Source organism: Ranitomeya imitator, chromosome 8 (genome assembly GCF_032444005.1).
Source record: "Ranitomeya imitator isolate aRanImi1 chromosome 8, aRanImi1.pri, whole genome shotgun sequence".
In the NCBI taxonomy this organism is placed as follows: domain Eukaryota; kingdom Metazoa; phylum Chordata; class Amphibia; order Anura; family Dendrobatidae; genus Ranitomeya; species Ranitomeya imitator.
Genome location: NC_091289.1, coordinates 152,434,517 through 152,461,403, shown reverse-complemented (window position 1 = coordinate 152,461,403; position 26,887 = coordinate 152,434,517). Strand labels below are relative to the sequence as shown.

General features: G+C 43.4%; 1 protein-coding gene across 1 annotated transcript in view; it reads right to left on the bottom strand.

Moving 5' to 3' along the window:
* Positions 1-26,887, bottom strand: part of BRDT (bromodomain testis associated) — a 137,421-nt gene that overhangs the window by 49,090 nt on the left and 61,444 nt on the right. Inside the window, exons 9-15 of the mRNA XM_069737625.1 lie at positions 24,775-24,965; positions 24,295-24,572; positions 24,108-24,215; positions 22,827-22,955; positions 20,378-20,520; positions 11,829-11,950; positions 10,117-10,258 (exon numbers count right to left, since the gene is read on the bottom strand). Coding sequence (XP_069593726.1) covers positions 10,117-10,258; positions 11,829-11,950; positions 20,378-20,520; positions 22,827-22,955; positions 24,108-24,215; positions 24,295-24,572; positions 24,775-24,965 — 1,113 coding nt within the window. The remainder of the gene's footprint in view (positions 1-10,116; positions 10,259-11,828; positions 11,951-20,377; positions 20,521-22,826; positions 22,956-24,107; positions 24,216-24,294; positions 24,573-24,774; positions 24,966-26,887) is intronic.

The window sequence follows — 26,887 nt, the reverse complement described above, 5'->3', positions numbered from 1 at the left end:
ATTAAAAAAAAAAAATCTTTCCCCCCAAAATTATTTTTTAGCCCCCAGTTTTGTATTTTCCCGAGGGTAAGAGGAGAAATTCGACCCCAAAAGTTGTTGTCCAATTTGTCCTGAGTACGCTGATACCCCGTATGTTGGGGGAAACCACCGTTTGAGCGCATGGCAGAGCTCGGAAGGGAAGGAGCGCCATTTGGAATGCAGACTTAGATGGAATGGTCTGTAGACGTCACATTGCGTTTGCAGAACCCCTAATGTACCTAAACAGTAGAAACCCCCCACAAGTGACCCCGTATTGGAAACTAGACCCCCCAGGGAACTAATCTAGATGTGTTGTGAGAACTTTGAACCCCCAAGTGTTTCACTACAGTTTATAACGCAGAGCCGTGAAAATAAAAAATCTTTTTTTTCCCACAAAAAATATGTTTTAGCCCCGAGTTTTGTATTTTCCCAAGGGTAACAGGAGAAATTGGACCCCAAAAGTTGTTGTCCTATTTGTCCTGAGTACGCTGATACCCCATATGTGGGGGTAAACCCCTGTTTGGGCACACGGGAGAGCTCGGAAGGGAAGAAGCACTGTTTTACTTTTTCAACGCAGAATTGGCTGGAATTGAGATCGGACGCCATGTCGCGTTTGGAGAGCCCCTGATGTGCCTAAACAGTGGAAACCCTACAATTATAACTGAAACCCTAATCCAAACACATCCCTAACCCTAATCCCAACAGTAACCCTAACCACACCTCTAACCCAGACACACCCCTAACCCTAATCCCAACCCTATTCCCAACCGTAAATGTAATCTAAACCCTAACTGTAACTTTAGCCCCAACCCAAACTGTAGCCCTAGCCCTAACCCTAGCCCTAACCCTAATCCTAACCCTAGCCCTAACCCTAGCCCTAACCCTAGCCCTAACCCTAGCCCTAACCCTAACCCTAGCCCTAACCCTAGCCCTAACCCTAGCCCTAACCCTAGCCCTAGCCCTAACCCTAACCCTAACCCTAGCCCTAACCCTAGCCCTAACCCTAGCCCTAACCCTAATGGGAAAATGGAAATAAATACATTTTTTTAATTTTTCCCTAACTAAGGGGGTGATGAAGGGGGGTTTGATTTACTTTTATAGCGGTTTTTTTTAGCGGATTTTTATGATTGGCAGCCGTCACACACTGAAAGACGCTTTTTATTGCAAAAAATATTTTTTGCGTTACCACATTTTGAGAGCTATAATTTTTCTATATTTTGGTTCACAGAGTCATGTGAGGTCTTGTTTTTTGCGGGACGAGTTGACGTTTTTATTGGTAACATTTTCGGGCACGTGACATTTTTTGATCGCTTTTTATTCTGATTTTTGTGAGGCAGAATGACCAAAAACCAGCTATTCATGAATTTCTTTTGGGGGAGGCGTTTATACCGTTCCGCGTTTGGTAAAATTGATAAAGCAGTTTTATTCTTCGGGTCAGTACGATTACAGCGACACCTCATTTATATCATTTTTTTATGTTTTGGCGCTTTTATACGATAAAAACTATTTTATAGAAAAAATAATTATTTTGGCATCGCTTTATTCTCAGGACTATAACTTTTTTATTTTTTTGCTGATGATGCTGTATGGCAGCTTGTTTTTTGCGGGACAAGATGACGTTTTCAGCGGTACCATGTTTATTTATATCTGTCTTTTTGATCGCGTGTTATTCCACTTTTTGTTCGGCGGTATGATAATAAAGCGTTGTTTTTTGCCTCGTTTTTTTTCTTTTTTTCTTACGATGTTTACTGAAGGGGTTAACTAGTGGGCCAGTTTTATAGATCGGGCCGTTACGGACGCGGCGATACTAAATATGTGTACTTTTATTGTTTTGTTTTTTTTATTTAGATAAAGAAATGTATTTATGGGAATAATATTTTTTTTTTTTTTTTCATTATTTTGGAATATTTTTTTTAATTTTTTTTACACATTTGACATTTTTTTTTTTTACTTTTTTACTTTGTCCCAGGGGGGGACATCACAAATCAGTGATCTGACAGTTTGCACAGCACTCTGTCAGATCACTGATCTGTCTCAGAGTGCTGCAGCCTTCACAGTGCCTGCTCTGAGCAGGCTCTGTGAAGCCACCTCCCTCCCTGCAGGACCCGGATCCGCGGCCATCTTGGATCCAGGGCTCGAGCAGGGAGGGAGGGAGGTAAGACCCTCGCAGCAACGCGATCACATCGCGTTGCTGCGGGGGGCTCAGGGAAGCCCGCAGGGAGCCCCCTCCCTGCGCGGTGCTTCCCTGCACCGCCGGCACATCGCGATCATCTTTGATCGCGGTGTGCCAGGGGTTAATGTGCCGGGGGCGGTCCGTGACCGCTCCTGGCACATAGTGCCGGATGTCAGCTGCGATAGGCAACTGACACCCGGCCGCGATCGGCGGCGCTCCCCCCGTGAGCGCCGCCGATCGCGCTGGACGTACTATCCCGTCCATGGTCATAGGGGCCCACCCCACATGGACGGGATAGTACGTCCGATGTCAGAAAGGGGTTAAGAACTGCAATGAAAAATCATATCTATCCCCTTATATGGATACAGTTTGGTCAATGATTTTTAAATTATTTTTGTCATTTTTTGGTCCATAAGTGTGGTTTTTGTTTGAAAGTATTGAAAAAGATCAACATTTTCCAACTTCTACCTATTTGACAGTGAAAAGATAAAAGTGGACAGCATTATGATATCACACGGATAGCGTCAATTTAGCTATAAAAAAGCTGGACATGTGAGCATGCCTTAGACTATAATGAGTACTTGTTTATAATGGACAGAACACTATGAGAATATAGGATGAGTGAAAACGACCTAATATTTCTTTATCTTATACTCATCATCGATTACAGGCTGTTAATAGCCAACAGCTGCATTCACAATTTTACAGAATAAATAGCAGTAATCTGCCAGCAGTAATTTCTGATTCAGAGCCTTGAGGTTTAGATTATTGATACTTAAGCCCCCGTCACACACAGCGAGATCGCTAGCGAGATCGCTGCTGAGTCACAAGTTTTGTGATGCAACAGCGATCTCAGTAGCGATCTCGCTATGTGTGACATGTAGCAGCGATCAGGCCCCTGCTGTGAGATCGCTGGTCGTGTCGGAATGGCCTGGGCCATTTTTTGATCGTTGGAGGTCCCGCTGGGTAGCACACATCGCTGTGTTTGACACCTTACCAACGACCTCGCTGACAGGACGTCCCATTGAATCATGAAATAGCATCGTTCTACAGGTTGCTACAGGTCACCGCATCGCTGCTGCGTCGTTGGGGAGATCGCACTGTGTGACATCTCACCAGCGACCACATAGCGACGCTTGAGCGATCCCTGACAGGTCGTATCGTTGTCGGAATCGCTCAAGCGTCGCTATGTGTGACGGGGCCTTTAGAATAGGCCAGTGTTATCAGATCAGTGGGACTCTTCACAGCCCATAAAGATCAGCACAAGGGCTGTTAGAATGAGTCACAGCACGTGTGCAAGCACTATAATGTATATGTATTCTGTAAAGTTTCTCACTAGTGAGGTCCCATATGATCAGTCATTAAATTTTCCCTTTTCTTTTCTATTCATCCAAGGTTACCATGACTACTTCTTTAATCCATAACTTGTCCCTGCAAAATGTAATGCACAGACATGTTAAGACTTGCTGTTTTTCCAGGACTTTCCTCACATTTGCCCATTTCTATGCAAACCACAAAGCTCTATAACCAGTGCACTAGACAGTAACAATGCCCCCTAATGGGCCTTTTATAGTAACAGTACCCTCCTGCTGTGTCCCATACAATAACTCTGCCACCTCAGAGCCCTACATAATAATACTATTCCCTTTTTACTTCCTCATAGCAATTATGCTCCCCTGTGCCTCCTTTCAGTTAGTTATTCAGCACCCTATAGAAATAATGTCCCCTGTGCCTCCTGTTAATAATTTCCTTTTACCCTTTGTAATTACAATAATGTCTTCATACCTCCTTATAATAATACAAAACATCTCGCGTCCTTTCTTACAATAATGATGCCTCCCTATAATGATTTCGCAGTATGCCCCCATATAATAACCCTAAGTAGGAACTTATAGGTCTTTCGTAAAAGGGTCCTGTGATTACCATCACGGCACTTAGGAGCAGTCACAGCAGAACATACCTTCAAACTATTTAGGACACAGGAATATGTATTGTGGAACTTACACCATTATTTTGCCACTACTGAAGCTCCGTAGTGTTCTCCTTCCATGATCCCCAAACAGTATGATGCACCCAAAATGCCCTCCATGCAGAATGTGTTGGTGGAGGAATGTGGAAACACCATGATGACCCTACAAAACCCACACAGTATAATTATCTACACATCCCCCCTCATACACCATGATGGTCACCAGTGCCCCCCATACAGCATGATGTCCACCACACAGTAGGGTAGTTGCCCACAGCCCCCAATACAGTATGATGGTCCCTCCACATCCTAAATACAGTATGATTGTACCTCCCCACAGCCTTCCATATAGTATGATGGCCTCCTACAGCCCCAACACAGTAGGATTGTCACAACTGCCCTCACACCAGTATGATAGTCTCCACAGCTCCCCACACAGTATGACTGACCCTCATAGCCCCAATAAAGTATGATAATCCACCCACAGCCATTCATATAGTAGCATGGTCCCCCTATACAGAATGATGGTCTCCCACACCCTGAATACATATATGATGGTCCCCCCACAGCCCACAGAAAATAAAAAAAATACAAGTTATACTCATCTAATCCGGCCGCAGTCTCCTTTCCTGTCTTGCAGTCGACGTGGAAGACACGATGCAGTGACGTCATCATGCCAACGTCCTTTGGCCCGCTGAAGTAAGTGATGGATCACGGAGCAGGTGGCTCTGTGCTCTACCACAGCTGTTAATAGTACTGACAGCCTGAGGACACAGATGCTGTTAAAAGTTTTGCAGTTGATGCAGCCCCCTGCCAAGAACAATAGCAGCCTGTGCACTCCGAGTGATCTGCTACAGATTAATCAGTGTGCAACCTAAGGGTACCGTCTCACAGTGGCACTTTGGTCGCTACGACGGCACGATCCGTGACGCTCCAGCATCGCTCCATTATCACTCCAGCGTCGTAGACTGTGGTCACACTTCGCAATGCACGATGCTGGAGCGATAATTTCATGACGTGTTTGCGATGTAGAAGCTGTTGGTTACTATGCGCGCATCGTATACAATATCGTGCACACCTTTGTTACACGATGCGATCATGCCGCCACAGCGGGACACTTGACGACGAAAGAAAGTTTCAAACGATCTGCTACGACGTACGATTCTCAGCGGGGTTCCTGATCGCAGTAGCGTGTCAGACACAGCGAGATCGTAAGTATATCGCTGGAATGTCACAGATCGTGCCGTCGTAGCGACCAAAGTGCCACTGTGAGACGGTACCTTAAGCGTGGTCTGCCAGTGTGAACAGGTTATTAAACAACCGCTGACCGGTAGCGGATTAGAGGCTGTTTAGTGCCGCTGGTTGGTTCATGCAAACAATTAGAAAGACATTTTAACCTTGCACCTATGGTGGTGCGTTTCCAAGTTTAAAGATGCATCAATCAATTTCATGACACTACATGTTCTCTACAGTACATTTACCTTCACAATTATTAGTCTTACAAGTAGAAGTGGGGCTTAATTAGTTTTAAATTAAGATAGAGTTCTCATAGCAGTACAACTTAAATAAGTGCTTCAGAAGAAATCATCACAATCTGAATGGCCAGTATATATATATAAAAAAAGATTATTTTTAATCTTCGATATTATAATGAAAAATATATTTATAATTAGTACCTGCCGAGGACAGTCATAACCACAAACAGATAGCTGTTGGCTAACAGCGATTTAGCCGGTGGCTGTGTCTCGCTCTTCCCAAGTTCTCCATGAGATAGCAGCTGTGGCAGTTGATCTCTTAGAGCACATAGGGATCAGCAGTAGCGATGAGAGAGTATACTCGTTGCTCGGGTTTTCCTGAGCACGCTTGGGTATTCTCCGAGTATTTGTAACTGCTCGGAGATTAAGTTTTCATCGCCTCAGCTGAATGATTTGCGGCTACTAGACAGCTTGATTACATGTGGGGATTCCCAGGCAACCCCCACATGTACTCAGCCTGGCTAGTAGCTGTAAATCATTCAGCTGCAGAGATGAAAACAATCTCTGAACACTAACAAATACTTGGAGACCACCTGAGCGTGCTCGGGAAAACTCGCTCATCACTAATCAGCAGTTCAAAACCAGACGTGCTTTATCCTTATCTCCTCCAATGTCATCTGCCGGGCAAAGAGACAGGTGCCCCCATACACATTAGGCTACATTCACACATTCATGCGACATGCTAGTGCTGTCGTTTTTTCTTCCTCCGTCAGCACACTGACCCATAGAGTTTCATTGAGCCAAACACATATCAGTTCTAAAATTGAATTAGTGTCTCTGGTCCATTAGACTCCGAGCATGTCTTCTTGCAGCGCCCCAGGGTCCTGGTCGTTGCAGTAATGTCGCTCTGCCACTAAGGGGAGTGATGTTATGTCTGATTGCACTAAAGGAGTTCACCTGATCAGGTATCACAGTCACACATTACACTTCACACTCCGGCCACCAGGGGGAGCAAAAGGCACTATGTATTAGGCCACTCCTCACACTGGTAAAACTGGGTGTCGGATAGGAAGTTAGAACAGAACGCGAGAAAGCTCCAGGGAGGACCTGTCAGGGGTGGGTTCCTGGCAGGTACCTAGCAGAAAGAGTGGAATGTGACAGAGCCGCGCCTGCACTACCTTGCGGTGGCATCCTAAGAAAGGAGACGAAGAGAAGGGTATTGTGGAAAGTGAGAAACGAGATCAAAGCACAAAGGAGAGCCAGTAGGAGTCGTGCCCCGAGAACGGCAACATCCTACTGAGGCGCGTAGCCGGTGACCGGAACACCGAGGAAGTAACTGACTCCAAGCACTACTTCAAATACCGCAGGACAGTTGATTATAGGTTGGCTGTCTACCATACATCACCTAAGAAGACATAGGGGGCAAGCGTGGAGAGGGGTGTCTCTAGGGTCCCAGAATAGCTCCGAGCCTTCCCGTCAAACGGGTGCGTCCTATCCAGATAAACTTGGGGGATGGAGAGAGAGAGAAAGAACGAACACGAAAGTTGTGAGGACTATCCCGAATGCTCAGCAGGGAAGAACTACAACACACAGGTGCTAGTGGTAGGCACTGATTTCCACCTGCAAAGGGAACTCTGGATGTGCCTTCGGACCGGCCGGTCTCAGGCAGCCCAGTTAGCAGTGCTCTGGATTGAGGATCCCAAAGTCTTCAGTAAAAGGTAAAGAGACTGCAACCCTGTGTCCTCGTTATTAACCGCGCCTCACATTATCACCACCTACACTACTGGGAAGCCCTGGGGCTATACTTCACCTATGGGAAGGTATACCATCTAGCTGCCATAACACCACCCCAGTGGACCCCAAGCAGCGTCGGTCACCCTGACCGAATACCACAGGTGGCGTCACAAAACCTTAGCTGACTTTCATCACCCCTTTCATTGGACGCCCCTTAGCAGGGTCACGGACCGGGTCCAGCCACCGTGACAACCCTAGAACGGAGACAGAGAGTACCGGTACCGAGTAACCCGCAGCCCTGCGTCTGGGGGCACTCCATTATTCTCATCAGTTTTGACAGAAAAAGAGTTCCATAATTAATGCAAACTGAAGCAGAGGGACGTCATTAATTATGGGGTCTGAATGTGTTCCATTATGTGTCCGATTTCAGAAAAGATGAAAAAAAGCCCAGCTAGCAGAACTTTATTCTGATCTAAAACAGATTTCCATAGTATGTCGCTGGTGATAATTTGATGGAATTATCACCTGTGAAATACTAGGAAAATCCTGAAAACCTGATCTGTTGTTGGGGCCTTGCAGACTAGTGTTGAGGAACACTTCATTATGGAACGCAGAAGAACTAAGTAATAAATTATTCATTCAGTTTGCGTCGATTATGCAAGGGACTTCCTGTATATGTATTTATATTTTAAACCCTTAATGACCGGGACACATTTTTGAAATCTGACATGTGTCACTATGTAGTAATAACTCTGGCATGCTTCAACACATCCCATTGATTGAGGTTTATTTTTTTGTGACACATTATACTTTATGATAATGGTAAGTTTAGGTTGATGCGCTTAGTGCTTATTTATAAAAAATATCAGAAATTGGCAAAAAAATAATTAAAAATTGCGATTGTCAAACTTTGAATGCTTACCCCTTTAATCCAGAGTCATATTACGCAAAAACAGTAAATAACATTTCCCTTATGTCTGCCATACACATCAGCACCATTTGAGAAATGTTGTTTTATTTTGTTAACATGAAACAAATATCGGAATCCACCAAAAGTGATACCATTTTAAAAACGGCACGCCTCAACTTGTTCAAAATCGCTTTCAGGTAGTTTAACCCTTCATGTGCTTTTCAGGAATTAATAGTGACTTGACAGAAAATATATATATTTTTACCACCTAAATGTTTCTAACATCCGAGCAGGTCCCTATAGCCGGCAGACTCTAAGGCTGTTATTTCGCCATGAATTGTCATAGCAAACAGTAGGACCACACAATCAATATCTCAGGGTGCCGATGGGATTATAGAAGAAGCCCCCACATTGACAACCATCTAAATGCTATAGTCACTATTGACAGCAGTATTTAAGGGATTAAACGTCCATGGTTGGTGCCAACACTGATCGTGCCTGATGCAGCAAGTTGTCAGCTATAGTGTACAGCTGATAGCTGCTGGATTGTCACCCATAGAGGGATGCTATTCTCTTATATCGTAGGTCAGTTTTAAGTCATATTGGTGGTCACTAAGGGGTTAAACACTTATTTCGCAAACGTGAACTGATTTTAAATTTTCCCTTTATGGTTTGCCTACCTAAATATTCTTCAGTCTTGCCATCGGACCAGTGTGCACATGCAACGATTCCACCTTCTACGGCTCTTTATTGCACAGCTGAAGTTACTGGTAGGTGCATCAGCAGTTTTCCTGGGTAGACGTGTCCCATATAACGGCCATGCGCATGCTTGGTGAAGGGCTGAAGGCAGAAGTTCTTATTTTTTTGAAGGGTGTGTTCTGTCTCCGCCATCCAATTTGTTATCTCTGATTATCTTGCATAATTTGCAGTTTTTTTCACTAGTATGACTATACAAGAACTCAGATATTCATATCTTTATTTGTCTGTAGTGTTTTGGCTCCCTTTAGCGGTCAGAGTCATGTTTACAGTCCTATTTTCTGTTTTTTTCTATTTTCCATGTCTGATTCTCCTCCCCCTTTTGCAATGCATTATGGTAGCTCAGCCTCAATCTCCCTTCATTTTCCTCCATTTCCTGCAGTCTGCTTTCAAAGAAAGACACTTTCACTTCATCCCCCTTGCGATTGCATTGCCAGTATGTCTTTATGCTTTCTGTAGGTAATTTCAATCTAATATTAGCCTAGCTTAGTCAGTTGTACTCCTAGTTCAGTTACTAGCCTTGTAAATGTTCATGCATAATGTACAACATGTGTAGTATGTATTCTGCTATACTATGCACTGATTGTATGTATAGGATCGTTTACAGTTTCACCGCACCAGTATACTATCACGTTCAACAAAAGTACAGACTCAACCACAGTCTCCTTATTGGACTCCAGTATAGCGGTTTAGCTGCCTGTATAGCTACATGAGCCTGCCTTATTTAGTGAGGACAGAACAGTGAAATGGCAGCCATCCAACTAGTGGGATTCAAGTCACCGGCTACACAGACTAAATACAGCTACAGCAAACTCTGCACAGCCAAGCACTTTCCCAAGACACCATGTCTCACAAATAGGAGAAATAATGGTATGCACTCAGATCGAAAATGTTCACGGTGCTGGTAAGACAGACCCGAAGGCCCGAACAGTCATATCAGAAAAAATACCGCACTCAGACTTGGTGTGATGCAAAAAGGTTTTTCAACACATTTATTGTAGCCAAAAAAAAGGAAAAGGTAATCATAGAAATACATGAACAGACGTGTTCAAATCAGACCAAACCCAACGTTTCGACCCACCTGGGTCTTACTCATGGGGTTGCTTGGTTTCCAGAGATATGCACATATATGGCAACTAAAAGGAAGCAGAAGGGCAAATTCTCTAATACGAGTCCTGTCTCTGTACTGTCTAAGTAGGGTTCTCCAGTGTCCAGGTATTCGACTGTATACAGTAAGACGATTATACATCTAAGGGAACTTAGTCTTATATAGCGTGATCCTAAGGTATTCTGTAGCAATGGTGCCCGAAACAGTCCAGAAGGGTATACGGGAGTAAGAAGATCTACAGGCCCTATTAAATATAGCCGGGTTGAGCGTGCTGGATGGTCCTGTACAGACGGCGCACTAAAGCCAAGAAGGTAAAGCTTCAAAGGAATGATGGTGGGTGGTGGATAGTAGATGCCTAGAGTTCCTGTAGAGCCTGGAGTACTGGACCTGAGAAGTCCTGGGTCTGCAGTGTGAAGAGGAGGTGGAGCGGCACTCCCCTGAGCTAGGCACGGGAGTGCCGCTCCACCTCTTCACACTGCAGACCCAGGACTTCTCAGGTCCAGTACTCCAGGCTCTACAGGAACTCTAGGCATCTACTATCCACCACCCACCATCATTCCTTTGAAGCTTTACCTTCTTGGCTTTAGTGCGCCGTCTGTACAGGACCATCCAGCACGCTCAACCCGGCTATATTTAATAGGGCCTGTAGATCTTCTTACTCCCGTATACCCTTCTGGACTGTTTCGGGCACCATTGCTACAGAATACCTTAGGATCACGCTATATAAGACTAAGTTCCCTTAGATGTATAATCGTCTTACTGTATACAGTCGAATACCTGGACACTGGAGAACCCTACTTAGACAGTACAGAGACAGGACTCGTATTAGAGAATTTGCCCTTCTGCTTCCTTTTAGTTGCCATATATGTGCATATCTCTGGAAACCAAGCAACCCCATGAGTAAGACCCAGGTGGGTCGAAACGTTGGGTTTGGTCTGATTTGAACACGTCTGTTCATGTATTTCTATGATTACCTTTTCCTTTTTTTTGGCTACAATAAATGTGTTGAAAAACCTTTTTGCATCACACCAAGTCTGAGTGCGGTATTTTTTCTGATATGTCTCACAAATCACACAGGACAAGATCTGTTACTTCCGTCTCCTTAAAAACAACATCCATCAGCAGCGCAGACGCCATTGCCAGCGCAAATGCTGAAGCTGCCAAAATGCGAGCGAGCTTTGCTGACCAAGAGATGCAACTTAAGTTAGAGAAGGCACGCGTGGATGCCGCCTTAAAAAGCCTAGCGGCAAAAAGGGAAGCTGCCACAGCCCTCAACGAAGCAGAATCGCTAGAAGCAGCACAAAACCCCAAGCTGCATAGCTGAAGCAGTATGTTGAGTCTGGAGTTTCCACTGCAAGACTCACCACAACGCACATCTCAGTATGATAATGAATTTCCTGATCCAAACTAGAACACTGAACTACTACAAAAACTAGAATACGATGTCTCCAGCGAAGCGAGTGAGAATCGTCATGAGGCTCAGCTCCAGGACAGAAACGAACTCGAAAACATGGGGCAAAACAACTCTGCTAATGACTACCTTGCCTCTCACCAGGTAACCAACGTAGATAACCCTGCTGACACACCGTAGGTTGAACCGAAGCAATACGACACTGGCTGGCACCACCCTGAGGACACTAACAGATATGAACGTACCTCACATCACTATCAGGGCGACCCATCACCAGTATACTCTGCTGACAATCGGTTCACAACAGAATTTGCTAAGTTCTTCACACGACGTGAACTGGTTGCCAAGGGACTCATGAAATTCCCTGACCAAGCTGAATGTTACAGAGACTTGGGGCTACAACACAGGGAAGAGCTAGAACTATTAGTCAAATACCTGGGAGAAGAGTCAGTCAAACACGCAGTAAGGATCAGAGACATTAATATAAACCGCCCTGAGACTGGCCTCAAAGATCTGGAAGAGGTTGGATGAGTGTTAGGCTATGTGCACACATTGCGGATTCCATTGCGGAATTTTCCGCAGCGGATTTGCAAAATCCACAGTGAAAAACCGCTGCGATTTTTACTGCGGATTTACCGCGGTTTTTAATGCTGATTCTGCTGCGGTTTTCCATCTGCAGTTTTTATTGGAGCAGATGGAAAACCGCTTTGGATTCCGCACAAAGAATTGACATGCTGCGGAAAATAAACCGCTGCGTTTCCACGCATTTTTTTCCGCAGCATGTGCACAGCGGTTTTTGTTTTCCATAGCTTAACATAGTACTGTATACCACATGGAAAACTGCTGCAGATCCGCAGCAATGCATGGCAATGCATTATGGTAGCTCAGCCTCAATCTCCCTCCATTTTCCTCCATTTCCTTCAGTCTGCTTTCAAAGAAAGATGCTTTCACTTCATCCCCCTTGCGATTGCATTGCCGGTATGTCTATATGCTTTCTGTAGGTAATTTATGCTCTAATATTAGCCTAGCTTAGTCAGTTGTACTCCTAGTTCAGTTACTAGCCTTGTAAATATCAAAGCATAATGTACAACATGTGTAGTATGTATTTCTACTATACCATGCACTGATTGTATGTACATGATTGTTTACAGTTTCACCGCACCAATATACGATCACGTTCAATAAAAACATAGACTCAACCACAGTCTCCTTATTGGACTCCAGTATAGCGGTTTAGCTGCCTGAATAGCTACATGAGCCTGCCTTATTTAGCGAGGACAGAATAGGTTGGTTAAATTGCGCATGTGCAGCTACCAATACCTGCGCATAACTACATCACCACCACATAGGGACGCCTCCACCTCATGTTACATTGCTTTCATTACTATTTATTCTTTCCTTTTTCAGCTCAACACCACACCGTGCCTCAGGAAGAGAGTACGAAACACAAAACATGGTGCGGGGTTATATAGCAACATGAAAGTGTACGGTGTTAGGTTATAGGTATGTAGATTTGGAAGTTAGTTACATGTTTAATCTACTTCGGAAGAGAGATGGTTCTTAGTTGTTACATCTTTCATTTTATCAGTCAGCAATTTTTCTTTAGCGCTCTCTGTTGCATTCCTATATCTGATTAATATATTGTGTCTACCAATCAAATTAAACATTAAAAAAGTGAGTTTAATGAATAAAAAACTCTGAATTTAAAGAACCATTCACTGTAGTATCTTGTTTTTGATGCTTCAGTATCTGGATTCTTTACCTGTATTTCAATGTGTATCAAGAAACTTTGCTGCTCGCTTGCTTTTGTAGCCATTTTCCGAGATCTGTAACGTTTACGTTTTTGAAAATCTAGGGCTGTTAGGGCTTAGTTTTTTATGCTCTGAGCTAATGTTTTTTCTCATGCCATTTTGGAGTAGATACAGTGTTTTGATCAGCTCTTATTGTAATATTGCATCGCCCCCCTCTCCCGCCTCACCCCAAAAAAATGTAATTTTGATAATTTGATTTTTTTGGTTATGCCATTTACTAGCGGCTGTTAAAGGCACATGATGGCGGATTAAATCGGCCATTGTGTTTGGGGAAAGATTAGCCATCCGTGAAAAAAAAAAAAAAAAAAAAATCGGATTACACAATCGGATAGTAAAAGCAGATACACAGATCAAACACGGATCCAAAACACTGATGATATCGGTAGTATTTTTTCATGTACGGGTGTAAACACAAGAATGTAGTGCAACTACACTGAGTGCAGAATTATTAGGCAAGTTGTATTTTAGAGGATTATTTTTATTATTGATCAACAACTATGTTCTCAATCAACCCAAAAGACTCAAATATCAAAGCTTAATATTTTTGGAAGTTGGAGTGGTTTTCTTTTTAGATTTGGCTATCTTTGGAGGATATCTGTTTGTGCAGGTAACTATTACTGTGCATAATTATTAGGCAACTTAATAAAAACCAAATATATTCCCATCTCACTTGTTTATTTTCCCCAGGTAAACCAATATAACTGTACAAAATTTAGAAATAAACATTTCTGACATGCAAAAACAAAACCCCAAAAAATGAGTGACCAATATAGCCACCTTTCTTTAAAATTATGACACTCAACAGCCTTCCATCCATAGATTCTGTCAGTTGCTTGATCTGTTTACGATCAACATTGCGTGCAGCAGCCACCACAGCCTCCCAGACACTGTTCCAAGAGGTGTACTGTTTTATCCTCCCTGTAGATCTCACATTTTATGAGGGACCACAGGTTCTCTATGAGGTTCAGATCAGGTGAACAAGGGGGCCATGTCATTATTTCTTCTTTGAGACCTTTACTGGCCAGCCAGTGGAGTAGTTGGAGGCATGTGATGGAGCATTGTCCTGCATGAAAATCATGTTTTTCTTGAATGGTACCGACTTCTTCCTCTACCACTGCTTGAAAAAGTTGTCTTCCAGAAACTGGCAGTAGGTCTGGGAGTTGAGCTTCACTCCATCCTCAACCCGAAAAGGTTCCACAAGTTCATCTTTGATAATACCAGCCCATACCAGTACCCCACTTCCACCTTGCTGGCGTCTGAGTCGAAGTGGAGCTCTCTGCCCTTTACTGATCCAGCCTCTGGCCCATCAAGAGTCACTCTCATTTCATCAGTCCATAAAACCTTTGAAAAGTCAGTCTTAAGATATTTCTTGGCCCAGTCTTGACGTTTTATTTCATGTTTCTTGTTCAAAGGTGGTCGTTTTTCAGCCTTCCTTTCCTTGGCCATGTCCCTGAGTATCGCACACCTTGTGCTTTTTGTTACTCCAGTAACGTTGCAGCTCTGAAATATGGCAAAACTTTTGGCAAATGGCATCTTGGCAGCTTCACACTTGATTTTCCTCAATTCATGGGCAGTTATTTTGCGCCTTTTTTGCCCAACACACTTCTTGCGACCCTGTTGGCTATTTGCCATGAAACGCTTGATTGTTCGGTGATCACGCTTCAAAAGTTTGGCAATTTCAAGACTGCTGCATCCCTCTGCAAGACATCTCCCAATTTTGGACTTTTCAGAGCCCGTCAAATCTCTCTTCTGACCCATTTTGACAAAGGAAAGGAAGTTGCCTAATAATTACGCACACCTTATATAAGGTTTTGAGGTAATTAGACAACACACCTCCTCATTACAGAGATGCACATCACCTGATTTACTTAATTGGTAGTTTGATCTAGCCTGAACGGCTTGGAGTAGGACAACATGTGTAAAAAGTATCATGTGATCAAAATACAACTTGCCTAATAATTCTGCATACAGTGTAGCCTGCCTGGAAAAAATATTCTTAAATGCATGAAGGTTTCAACCACCCTGTACTCATTCGCGCAAGATGGCTGGACGATCAGAGTAGATACGCACCTGTACTTTGTATCTCCCCCAACTCAGTGTAGATTGTCAGCTCTTACGAGCAGGGTCGTCGTTAGTTTCACTTCAATTATTGTATTAAATTTAACTATGCTACTTGTGACCGTTTTATATAAACCTCTATTTAACCTCTATTTATATAGCACCAACATATTCCTTGGTGTCTTACAAATGAAAGATTACCATATTATTATTACTCACATGTGAAAAGAAAGTCTAGACTATCAAATGGAAGTTGTGAAGGAAATAAAATGAGTTAATGGCACCATCTAGAGGCTCAAGATGACTACATCACTCGCTGCAAATAGTTCTGCTACGCAGTGCCTTCCCCTGTTATACATATAATTATTTACCTCCTGTACTAGATGTCACCAAGTTCAGTGAGGGAAATTAATCACAAGGCTATTTTACACATAGTTAATGCAGTACATCAGAGCCCAGTTTTTTTAATTGGTGGGGGTCCTAACAGAAGAATCCCCAGTGATAAACTACTGATCACATGTCCTATAGATAATTGATAGTGCACTAGATTTGGCTTTATATCAATCATTCAGAAACAGACCGCATGATACCCAATTTACTCTAATAGAAAGAGGTTCTGTAGCAGCTGAGTGTTCAGGGATGCTAAAAAATGAAGAAACATGGAGAAAAATGACATCTTGAGAATAGCTTTACAACACATGTCCGCAATCTTAGTCCTAGCTGAATAAGGTAACAATATATTTACTTTATGACATATACAAATATTCCAACAAATAGAAGATTTGCTGGCCCTTATATTTAAGATAAAAATATAATATATAACATGCAAACCTACAGCTTAAACGGTGGTATAAATGAAAATAAGGACACGAATAGGTTCACCATTTTTATTTTCAATTTAACACTTAGTGGTTGGTGCTCTGCACTTTCCCGCTATTGAGAAGCTGGAATCACAATCTGATACAAGAACTGAAACAGGGATTTTTGTGTTACTCACCGTAAAATCCTTTTCTCCGAGTCGTTCATTGGGGGACACAGGAATGTGGGTGTATGCTACTGCCGCCAGGAGGCTGACACTAAGTAGACACAAAAAATGTTAGCTCCTCCTCCATAGTATACACCTTGACACTGGCCCTGACAGCTCCAGTTTGGTGCACAAGCAGTAGGAGATAGAGAAAACAAAACAGCATTAGAACAAAGTCAACATGTCTAGAATAATACTACAGTCTGAACAACTCCATAGACAAAACAACAAGAATAGGGAGGGAGCTGTGTCCCCCAATGAACGACTCGGAGAAAAGGATTTTACAGTGAGTAACACAAAAATCCCTGTTTCTCCATCGTCTCATTGGGGGACACAGGACTGTGGGATGTCCCAAAGCAGTCCCAGGGTGGGAAGAAGACTCACTGGAAAAAAAAACCCTAGGCACTTAATGCCTATAGGTGTGATACCGCAGCCTGAAGAATTTTCCTTCCCAAACTTGCATCAGCAGAGGCCTGAGTGTGGATATTATAATGTTTAGAGAAGGTGTCCAGGCTGGACCAAGTTGCCGCTTTGCAAACCTGTTCTGCTGAAGCATGGTGCCGAAGTGCCCAGGAAGCCCCTACCGCTCGAGTAGAATGTGCCCTGATCCCAGCCGGGATGGCTGTACCCTTGATGCGGTAGGCCTCCTGAATGGTGGCTCGTATCCATCTGGCTAAGGTCGACCTAGAGGCTGCGAGTCCCTTTTTATGACCCACAGGAAGAACGAACAGGACATCCGTCTGTCGAAAAGAAGCGGTCCGAGAAACGTATCTTCTCAGAGCTCTCACCAAATCCAGAGTATGGAGAGCTTTTCCACACGGTGAGTTGGCGCAGGACAAAAAGAAGGCAAGACAATGTCCTCATTGATGTGGAATGAGGAAACTACCTTTGGCAGAAAAGAAGGTGCTGGTCTTAGCACCACCTTATCCTGATGAAACTGTAGAAATGGCGCCTGGCAGGACAAGGCCGCCAATTCCGATACCCGCCTAATGGAAGTTATAGCTACCAGGAACAAAACCTTGCAAGAAAGATACGTTAAAGAGACGTCTTGGAGGGGCTCAAATGGAGCTTCCTGAAGAGCACTCAAGACCAAGTTAAGGTCCCAAGCCTCTAGCGGAGCCTTGTAAGGAGGGACCATGTGAGAGACTCCCTGCAAAAAGGTTCTTACTTGCAAATTGGTAGCGATCCGGCGCTGGAAAAGAACCGATAAGGCTGATATTTGCTACCTTTTGAGAAAAACCGGCCTGGGTCAGAATCCAAGATTCAATGGCCAGGCCGTCAAACGCAGGGCCTCTAAGTTCTGGTGGAATATCGGCCCCTGCGACAGAAGATCTGGCTGCATTGGTAGCTGCCAAGGAACCCCGGCAATCAGCTGAACTAGGTCTGCGTACCATGACCTCCCAGGCCAATCTGGGGCAACTAGAATTGCTGGAACCCCCTCTGTCTTGATCTTCCTGACTACCTTTGGGAGCAGCGCCAGAGGAGGAAACAGATATGGAAGACGAAACTGGTTCAAAGATAGGACCAGTGCGTCTACGGCGAGTGCTCTTGGATCTCGATAACGATCGACGAACCTGGGAACCTTGGCATTCCAGCCAGAGGCCATTAGATCCACGTCCGGGGTACCCCAGCGTTGGCATATCTGCCGAAAAACGTCGGGGTGAAGAGACCATTCCCCGGACGCATAAGCCGAGATTTTCAGCCCAAATTTTTGGGCTGAAAGTGCCCCTCTCGGCTTATACTCGAGTCAAGGTGGGTGGCAGGGTCTGCGGGTGAGGGGGTGAGGGCGCTGAGGCATACTTACCTGCTGCCAGCGATCCCGACGCTCCCCGCCTGTCCCACGGTCTTCGGTGCTGCAGTTCTTCCACTGTTCAGCGGTCACTTGGGACCGCTGATTAGAGAAATGAATATGCGGCTCCACCTCCCATAGGGGTGGAGCCACATAGTCATTTCTCTAATCAGCAGTAACGGTGACCGCTGATAGAGGAAGAAGCTGCGGCACCGAAGACAGCTGTGCGGGAGAAGGAGCCGGACGCCGGGACCAGGTAAATATCGCATATTTACATGTCCCCGTTCCAGCTGCCGGGCGCCGCTCCATCTTCTGTTATGTTTGCTAATGACAGGTGTTATGAAGGCAATCCAGAAACACAGTGTGCTTAGCGATCAGAGCGCACACAGTGATCTGACAAATACCCAAAAATACAAGAACGAGCTCTGAGACGTGGAAACTCTGTAGACTGCACACCTGATCCTATCCTAAACACAACTAAAAGCGGCTGTGGATTGCGCCTAACAACTACCTAGGCAACTCGGCACAGCCTAAGAAACTAGCTAGCCTGAAGATAGAAAAATAGGCCTGACTTGCCCCAGAGAAATTCCCCAAAGGAAAAGGCAGCCCCCCACATATAATGACTGTGAGTAAGATGAAAAGACAAAACGTAGGGATGAAATAGATTCAGCAAAGTGGGGCCCGATATTCTAGGACAGAGCGAGGACAGTAAAGCGAACTTTGCAGTCTACAAAAAACCCTAAAGCAAAACCACGCAAAGGGGGCAAAAAAAAAACCCACCGTGCCGAACTAACGGCACGGCGGTACACCCTTTGCGTCTCAGAGCTTCCAGCAAAACAAAAGACAAGCTGGACAGAAAAAAAGCAACAAAAAGCAAAAAGCACTTAGCTATACAGAGCACCAGGTCACAGGAACAATCAGGAGAAGCTCAGATCCAACACTGAAACATTGACAAGGAGCAAGGATAGCAGCATCAGGCGGAGTTAAGTAATGAAGCAGTTAACGAGCTCACCAGAACACCTGAGGGAGGAAGCTCAGAAGCTGCAGTACCACTTGTGACCACAGGAGTGAATTCAGCCACAGAATTCACAACAATCTTCCCGGCGTCTATCCGCTCTGACTGTGCATGTCAGAGGGCGCGATGACGCATATAATGTGCGCGGCGCCCTCTGCCTGATCAGTCAGCGCGGAGAGACGCCGGGACCGGACGCTGGGAGCTGCAAGCAAGAGAGGCGAGTATGGCATTTTTTTTTTTTTACTGCAGCAGCGGCACAGATTTATGTGGAGCATCTATGGGGAAATATGAACGGTGCAGAGCACTATATGGCACAGCTATGGGGCAATAATGAACGGTGCAGAGCACTATATGGCACAGCTATGGGACAATAATGAACGGTGCAGGGCACTATATGGCACAGCTATGGGGCAATAATGAACAGTGCAGAGCACTATATGGGGCACAGCTATGGGGAAATAATGAACACGCAGAGCACTATATGGCACAGCTATGGGGAAATAATGAACGGTGCAGAGCACTATATGGCACAGCTATGGGGAAATAATGATCTATTTTTATTTTTGAAATTCACTGGTAAATGCTGCATTTCCACCCTAGGCTTATACTCGAGTCAATAAGTTTTCCCAGTTTTTTGTGGCAAAATTAGGGGGGTCGGCTTATACTCGGGTCGGCTTATACTGGCATTATATATACAGTGGGGCAAAAAAGTATTTAGTCAGTCAGCAATAGTGCAAGTTCGACCATAATATGCAAAAAAAATGATAAAAAAACAGACAATGTGATTTTCTGGATTTTTTTTTCCTCAGTTTGTCTCCCATAGTTGAGGTCTACCTATGATGTAAATTACAGACGCCTCATCTTTTTAAGTGGTGGAACTTGCACTATTGCTGACTGACTAAATACTTTTTTGCCCCACTGTGTGTATATGTATATATATATATATATATATATATATATACACATATATACACACACGGTGCAGGCACCCTAACTCCTTACACCCTTCAGAAGGTGAGGAGAGGGACCGTCTGCCTCCTTTAAACACCGTAGTCAATGCCTTGGTGATGAAGTGGAGGCTGCACGGACAAAGTATGAATGCCTGTACAACCTAGGGTTCCGTTACCTCAGGGTGGTCAGGTTTTAAGTCCGGCAAACGAAGTCCCACGTCGCGGGAGAGGGTACGTGGAGGCGACACTCCATTTGCTCGCCCGTTGTTGGTTTGGGGAGATCGGACCCCTTCAAAAAGGTCCGTCGCCCCTGTCTTATCTTCAGAGAAAAAAAGAATCTGGGGAAACCCAGAGATGTGCCTCCTACGGACACTAAGCATAAACTGGAGTTGTCAGGGCCTGTGTCAAGGTGTATACTATGGAGGAGGAGCTAACTTTTTTTGTGTCTACTTAGTGTCAGCCTCCTGGCGGCAGTAGCATACACCCACAGTCCTGTGTCCCCCAATGAGACGATGGAGAAACTCAATGAGAAAACAATATATTTGAAAGGACATTGGGAAATGCAATACCTAACCCATGATGTATACATGTGATCTAGCAGATCCATCCTGATCTCAGAAGGCAAACAGCCAATATGACAATTTGTGTGCAGAACTGCAGGCCGTGGAGAATGCAGGCACATTCACAGATAAGCAACATATAATACTTACTATAATCTATGGTGGCAACAGAAAGGGATTCTGACGTCTACCTAGCTACAAGTGGGAATTGTCATTCTTGGCTATCAAGTTGTTCAAAACATGGCTGAATAGATAGCGGTTTCTATGTTTCTACTGAAAAATAATAAAGTGAATGGCTGCCAGTACAAATCCCACAGCTGCACCTGGAAAAGCATCTGGAAAAGCAGGGTTGTCACCCTCCATTTCCAAAAAAGATATAAATTAAAGAAAAACTGTTTTTTTTTAAATTATTTAAGAGAACCTGTCCGTCACTTCATGATGCCCAAATCTGTGGCAGCAGGAAATCGCAGTCTGGTTGTACGATTGCAGCCAGGTACACTATTTTCTGAAATGCTTTGGCATTTTAGAGAAAATATACTTTGAAGACCCTGCTGAGGATCATAGCCAGAGACCAGACTAGGCACTCCAAATGATGTAACAAATCTTTATTTAGGCAATCCAAACAGTGAGTCAGTGACATGGGCCTTCATCAAATACTATATAGTGCAGAAAAAAATAAACAAAATCAAAATATGACTGCATACATGTGGAAATAAACAAGAAACAAATTAAACCTTATTGAACACCCAATCCTTGTCCTCAAGAGTGTTGTGTACCAATCCTCACAGACCGGACTAGTCCATATCTTTCAAGTACCACTGGAGGAGAGTGACAGGTTTGTCCATATGTACACGCTGAGATATCGGTCAATCACTTCTAGCAGTTTTGTGACAAGCTGGATGGTGGTGGAGCTATGGTCAATGGGGGGGAATCTTTAAAATAATAATTTTCTCTGAAACGCTGGAGCATTTCATATAACGATATAACAGGCTGCAATCGAGCATCTTGGTTCTGTCCGCGGTTTATGCACCATGACCACCTGAAAGGATCCTTCAGGTTTTGCAAGATTGTGATTTTTTGCAATATACATCATTAGCTTATTTTGCTTCCTTCTCTCCCACTCATTATGATGTAGTGTTGTTTCAATGCACAGTTCATGCTTCTTTAGAAGGTTCTTTTAACTGCAGCCCAAAAAATATCCATACACTGTATTGATATAATCAGTACAGGAGTTCCCCTGTGTCGGTACAAGGGGATGGAGCTGTAGGAAGGTTCAGACAGGAGAAGTTCTGTACACAGACTGTTGGAATATAGCATATGGATCTTCCCTGAGTAGCAGTTCAAAGCAGCTTTTAAAGGAATATTAACTATGCATTGAATCAGCCCAGAAGCATAGTGTGTGGGAGAGAAGAAAAATAAAATGTAAAATATTACAAAAAGTCATAACTTTGAAATGCCTGGTGTAATGAAATGAAATGAAAGAACCTTTTACAAGGGCTCATAATTAACCAAATACTTGTTTGTGATCATTGCCCTGTGTAAACATGGCTGCAATCAGCTGGCTCATTCGCTTGCGTCGCTCATGTAAACAGGAAATGTGTTGACGACAGTAAGCAAATTGTATGAAGACCACATTTTTTTAATATTGATTGCCACTACAGTGATAAACATTGCAAAAGCCTTTATATATGTGTGCTGAACGACTTTGACGAGGATGAGAACCGTAACACCAGTATCTTATGGGTATTAATTTTCTGTGCTTCTGTTGAGGCTTTATGTTTGTAGTTTCTGTAATTCACCTGTAGAGAGTGATTGTTGTGAGAACCTTTACTTGGTACCAAAATTGGATATCTTGTTGGAATGAGTGAGAATAGGATCACAATCTTAGGACGGTTTACACATCTGATATTCACGATCTGAGCACGGACCACTGTTGCCCTGACTAGACACGGTTCTTTTAACATAAAAAGGTGAGGATTTCAAAGCAAACCCACTGTAAGTATTTTGTAAGCATATTAGAGAACCGAAAAGGGTACTGCCGAAAAATAACGCCAGGCTGTCTAACCTGAGTCAGAGTCACTGCTGTCAGAAGAGCTGGAGTCACTGCTGCTCTCGGAGGTGGAGGACGAACTGCTGCTGCTTTCACTCAGCCGTTTTGGACCACAGGTCGGCTGCGAGACTGGTGTCGCCTCATCTGCAGTCAAGAAAAGCCACAAATGAATATCATAGATGGACTCAAGATATTATCAGGGTTTAATTAATATACGTGAGGCAAATATAGAGAATAAAGTCACTTCTCAGAGTTTCTCCCAAAATGTTTTAATATGTGTTTAAAAAAAAAACTTGATGTAAACAATAGATCATTTTCTGATGACACTTCCTTTTAATGTTTTAATGGGTAGTTGTTGTGTTTTTTTTTTTTTTAAGAGCATTAGGATTACATTTCCATTCTAGAGTTTCTATAGGCCAGAAAATTCCAAATAATAAAAGAAAAGATAGAGGTTTGTTAAACTTTTTTAATGGAGCTTTACGGTTTCAGAAAATCCCTTTCCCTGTGTCGGCAGTTTTAAAACAAAAACTGTTCTTTACTTGTCCTCCTGGGGTCTACTGCCAAGACTATGGTGCTGCCGATGTCTGTTATTTTCTGCAGTGGTGACGCTGACATCGCTGCCACTCAGCTAAGTTATTAGTCGCAGCGCTGTCAACGGTACGCAATTGCTGCAGACATTATCAAAAGGATAAGTAGAGAAGCCTCTGCACTGGACCCGTGGAGGGATAGTATAGCGCAGTTTGTTTTTATTTAAAAAAAAAAGCAGAAAATAAAAAACAACAAACTGCAGCTGGAATTTTTTTTTTCTGCAAAAGGAAAATTAGGTATGTTTTACAGAGGAAGATGCTTCAGGACACGCTAGCATCTTTTTGATTGTTTTCCGTTGTTGTTTTCGGCGACAGGTTTTTTTTGGGGGAGACATTTTGATATAAATTATAGAGCACCTTCCAAGATGAAGCCGCCTGTAGAATGGTCAGGTCACTTTTTAGCTGCTTCACGGCTTTCAATGCCTGAAGCAGTTAAAGAAGCTCAAAAAGACTGACTGAACATATCCACAGCAAGTTATTTTAGCATTGTAATGCATATATTCATTCTATAAATGCTTTTTCAGGTGGGTTCCTGAGCGGGACCTGTCTGAAAAACACATTGTGTGCACATACCCTGAAGGTGCAATGGGCTCAATTTAGGCATGAACCCCACTAGAAAGGTTTTCAGGATATAACAAAATGCTCTGATTTCAGTAAAATACAAGATGGTTGGTACTTGTGTAAAAGTTTCATGTAAAGCTGAATATACCTTTTGTTTTTTTAGCAGAATTTAGTTGCCCGCTAACATCATGGAGTCGTTTCTCCAGCTCCAGTTTCTTCTCTTTATTTAGCTGATCTTTGGATTTGGATTTTTCTCCTATAAATAAAAAAAATAGTTATAGGTTCCTGACCTCTCAGTTTGCCTTGCAGTAAAGTCACCCATAAAACGCACATACCACTTGTCTTTTTAGGTCTCTTCCTTAGACTAATCATGACATATCGTTCTAGGTGCCTCAAGGTTGACGGTTTCAGCGTCTCAAAATCTATTTCTATTTCATGAGGATTGGAGTCTTTCAATGATGGCTCTCTGGTCTGAATGATATGAACAATTCGGGCCAGCTTTTCACCTGGCAGCTTGTTAATGTCCAAACTCAACTGCCTTTTTTCATCATAAGTCATAGGCCTGGCCTGATCTTCATCGTCAGACACGGACAGCTTCTTTTTCTTTTTATCACTGAAAAGTAACATAAATGTGTTTAAAACTAGTGAATGCAAAAGAGCTTCCAAAATCAGTTCCATGAACGAATGCTTAGTGGGTTGTACATGTCTGGCATCCAGCTGGAAAGGACAATATTCCCCCCCATTTCTGTGCAGTGGCAGTAATTAATATTTCCATACAGTCATTTGTTGGAGTGGACTAAAAGATTTAGTCTTACTTGACTATAGATTTCTTCTTCTTCAGTCCTTTTTTCTTCATTTTCTTCTTTTTCTGATTTAGACTGGCTTTCTTTTTCAGCTTTTTTTTCTTCTCCTTCAGCTTTTTCTTTACTTTCTTGGATTTTTTTTTCTTGGGTTTGGTGCTCGGACCATCTGTTAAGACTTTAAGTTGTTCATGTACAACCCTCAGCTTTCAATATGGAAGGAAACAGTGACAAACCAACATTACAACCAAGACATTGAACACAATTTTTGATGGAAAAAAAAAAATGCGCAATATAAAAAAGACAAAGTTTCTGAAAAATCACTAATATAATGCAGATAAGCAAGAACGTGCTTGTGAACATCAAACATTTATGGTATATTGAAAGCATGCATGCTCAATGAATGGTGTTCCTAACAAAGTAACCCATCGTCATCACAAAGGTGTCCACAGTGCCCAGTGGAAAGGGGACCTTAAACCATCACTCTCCATCATCATGGAGAAAGAAAAACACTTTTTGCGACCATTGGAATATGTCCTGCTCACTATATTCGAGATTGAGCCCAACAAGCACCTGCCTTCCTGACAAGATATGGAATCTGGCAACATCTGTTCTCAGCTCAGAAATGGCTTCAGATCGGATACCCACCAATAAGAAGTTGATGGGGTAAGGATTTCGGAACTGCATAAGAAATGTACCATTGCATGGTAATCATTCAAGTAAATGGGCAAACATGTAATACCTGGCTGTACCAAGTTCACCAGAGTGAAAGCTGCTGTTTGCTGGTGGCTCGTAGCGCTATCTAAAAGATTGGGTTCTCCAATTAGAGGACATTGATGGTCTATAATTTGGTCATCAATGTTATGTGATAGTGGTCAGAACTCCCACAGGTCAGCTGTTATTAGGTCTGATGGCAGCCAGATGCACACAATGATGGAGCTGCACAGCCCTGCTCTGTTCAATTTCTAGATATCAGTGCAGAGTGGGGAACCCTACACTGACAGGACACCTATGAGGGCTCCTAAGAGTAGATCATCAATATCATATGACTGAAGAAGTCTCTTAAAGAGTAACTGTCAATATATATACAGTATAGACCAAAGGTTTGGACACACCTTCTCATTTAAAGATTTTTCTGTATTTTCATGACTATGAAAATTGTACATTCACACTCAAGGCATCAAAACTATGAATTAACACATGTGGAATTATATACTTAACAAAAAAGTGTGAAACAACTGAAATTATGTCTTGTATTCTAGGTTCTTCAAAGTAGCCACCTTTTGCTTTGAGGAGTGCTTTGCACACTCTTGGCATTCTCTTGATGAGCTTCAAGAGGTAGTCACCGAGAATGGTCTTCCAACAATCTTGAAGGATTTCCCAGAGATGCTTAGCACTTGTTGGCCCTTTTGCCTTCACTCTGCGGTCCAGCTCACCCCAAACCATCTCGATTGGGTTCAGGTCTGGTGACTGTGGAGGCCAGGTCATCTGGCGTAGCACCCCATCACTCTCCTTCTTGGTCAAATAGCCCTTACACAGCCTGGAGGTGTGTTTGGGGTCATTGTCCTGTTGAAAAATAAATGATGGTCCAACTAAACACAAACCGGATGGAATAGCATGCCACTGCAAGTTGCTATGGTAGCCATGCTGGTTCAGTATGCCTTCAATTTTGAATAAATCCCCAACAGTGTCACCAGCAAAGCACCCCCACACATCACACCTCCTCCTCCATGCTTCACGGTGGGCACCAGGCATGTAGAGTCCATCCGTTCACCCTTTCTGCGTCGCACAAAGACACGGTGGTTGGAATCAAAGATCTCAAATTTGGACTCATCAGACCAAAGCACAGATTTCCACTGCTCTAATGTCCATTCCTTGTGTTCTTTAGTCCAAACAAGTCTTTTCTGCTTGTTGCCTGTCCTTAGCAGTGGTTTACTAGCAGCTATTTTACCATGAAGGCCTGCTGCACAAAGTCTCCTCTTAACAGTTGTTGTAGAGATGTGTCTGCTGCTAGAACTCTGTGTGGCATTGACCTGGTCTCTAATCGGAGCTGCTGTTAACCTGCGAATTCTGAGGCTGGTGGCTCGGATAAACTTAACCTCAGAAGCAGAGGTGACTCTTGATTTTC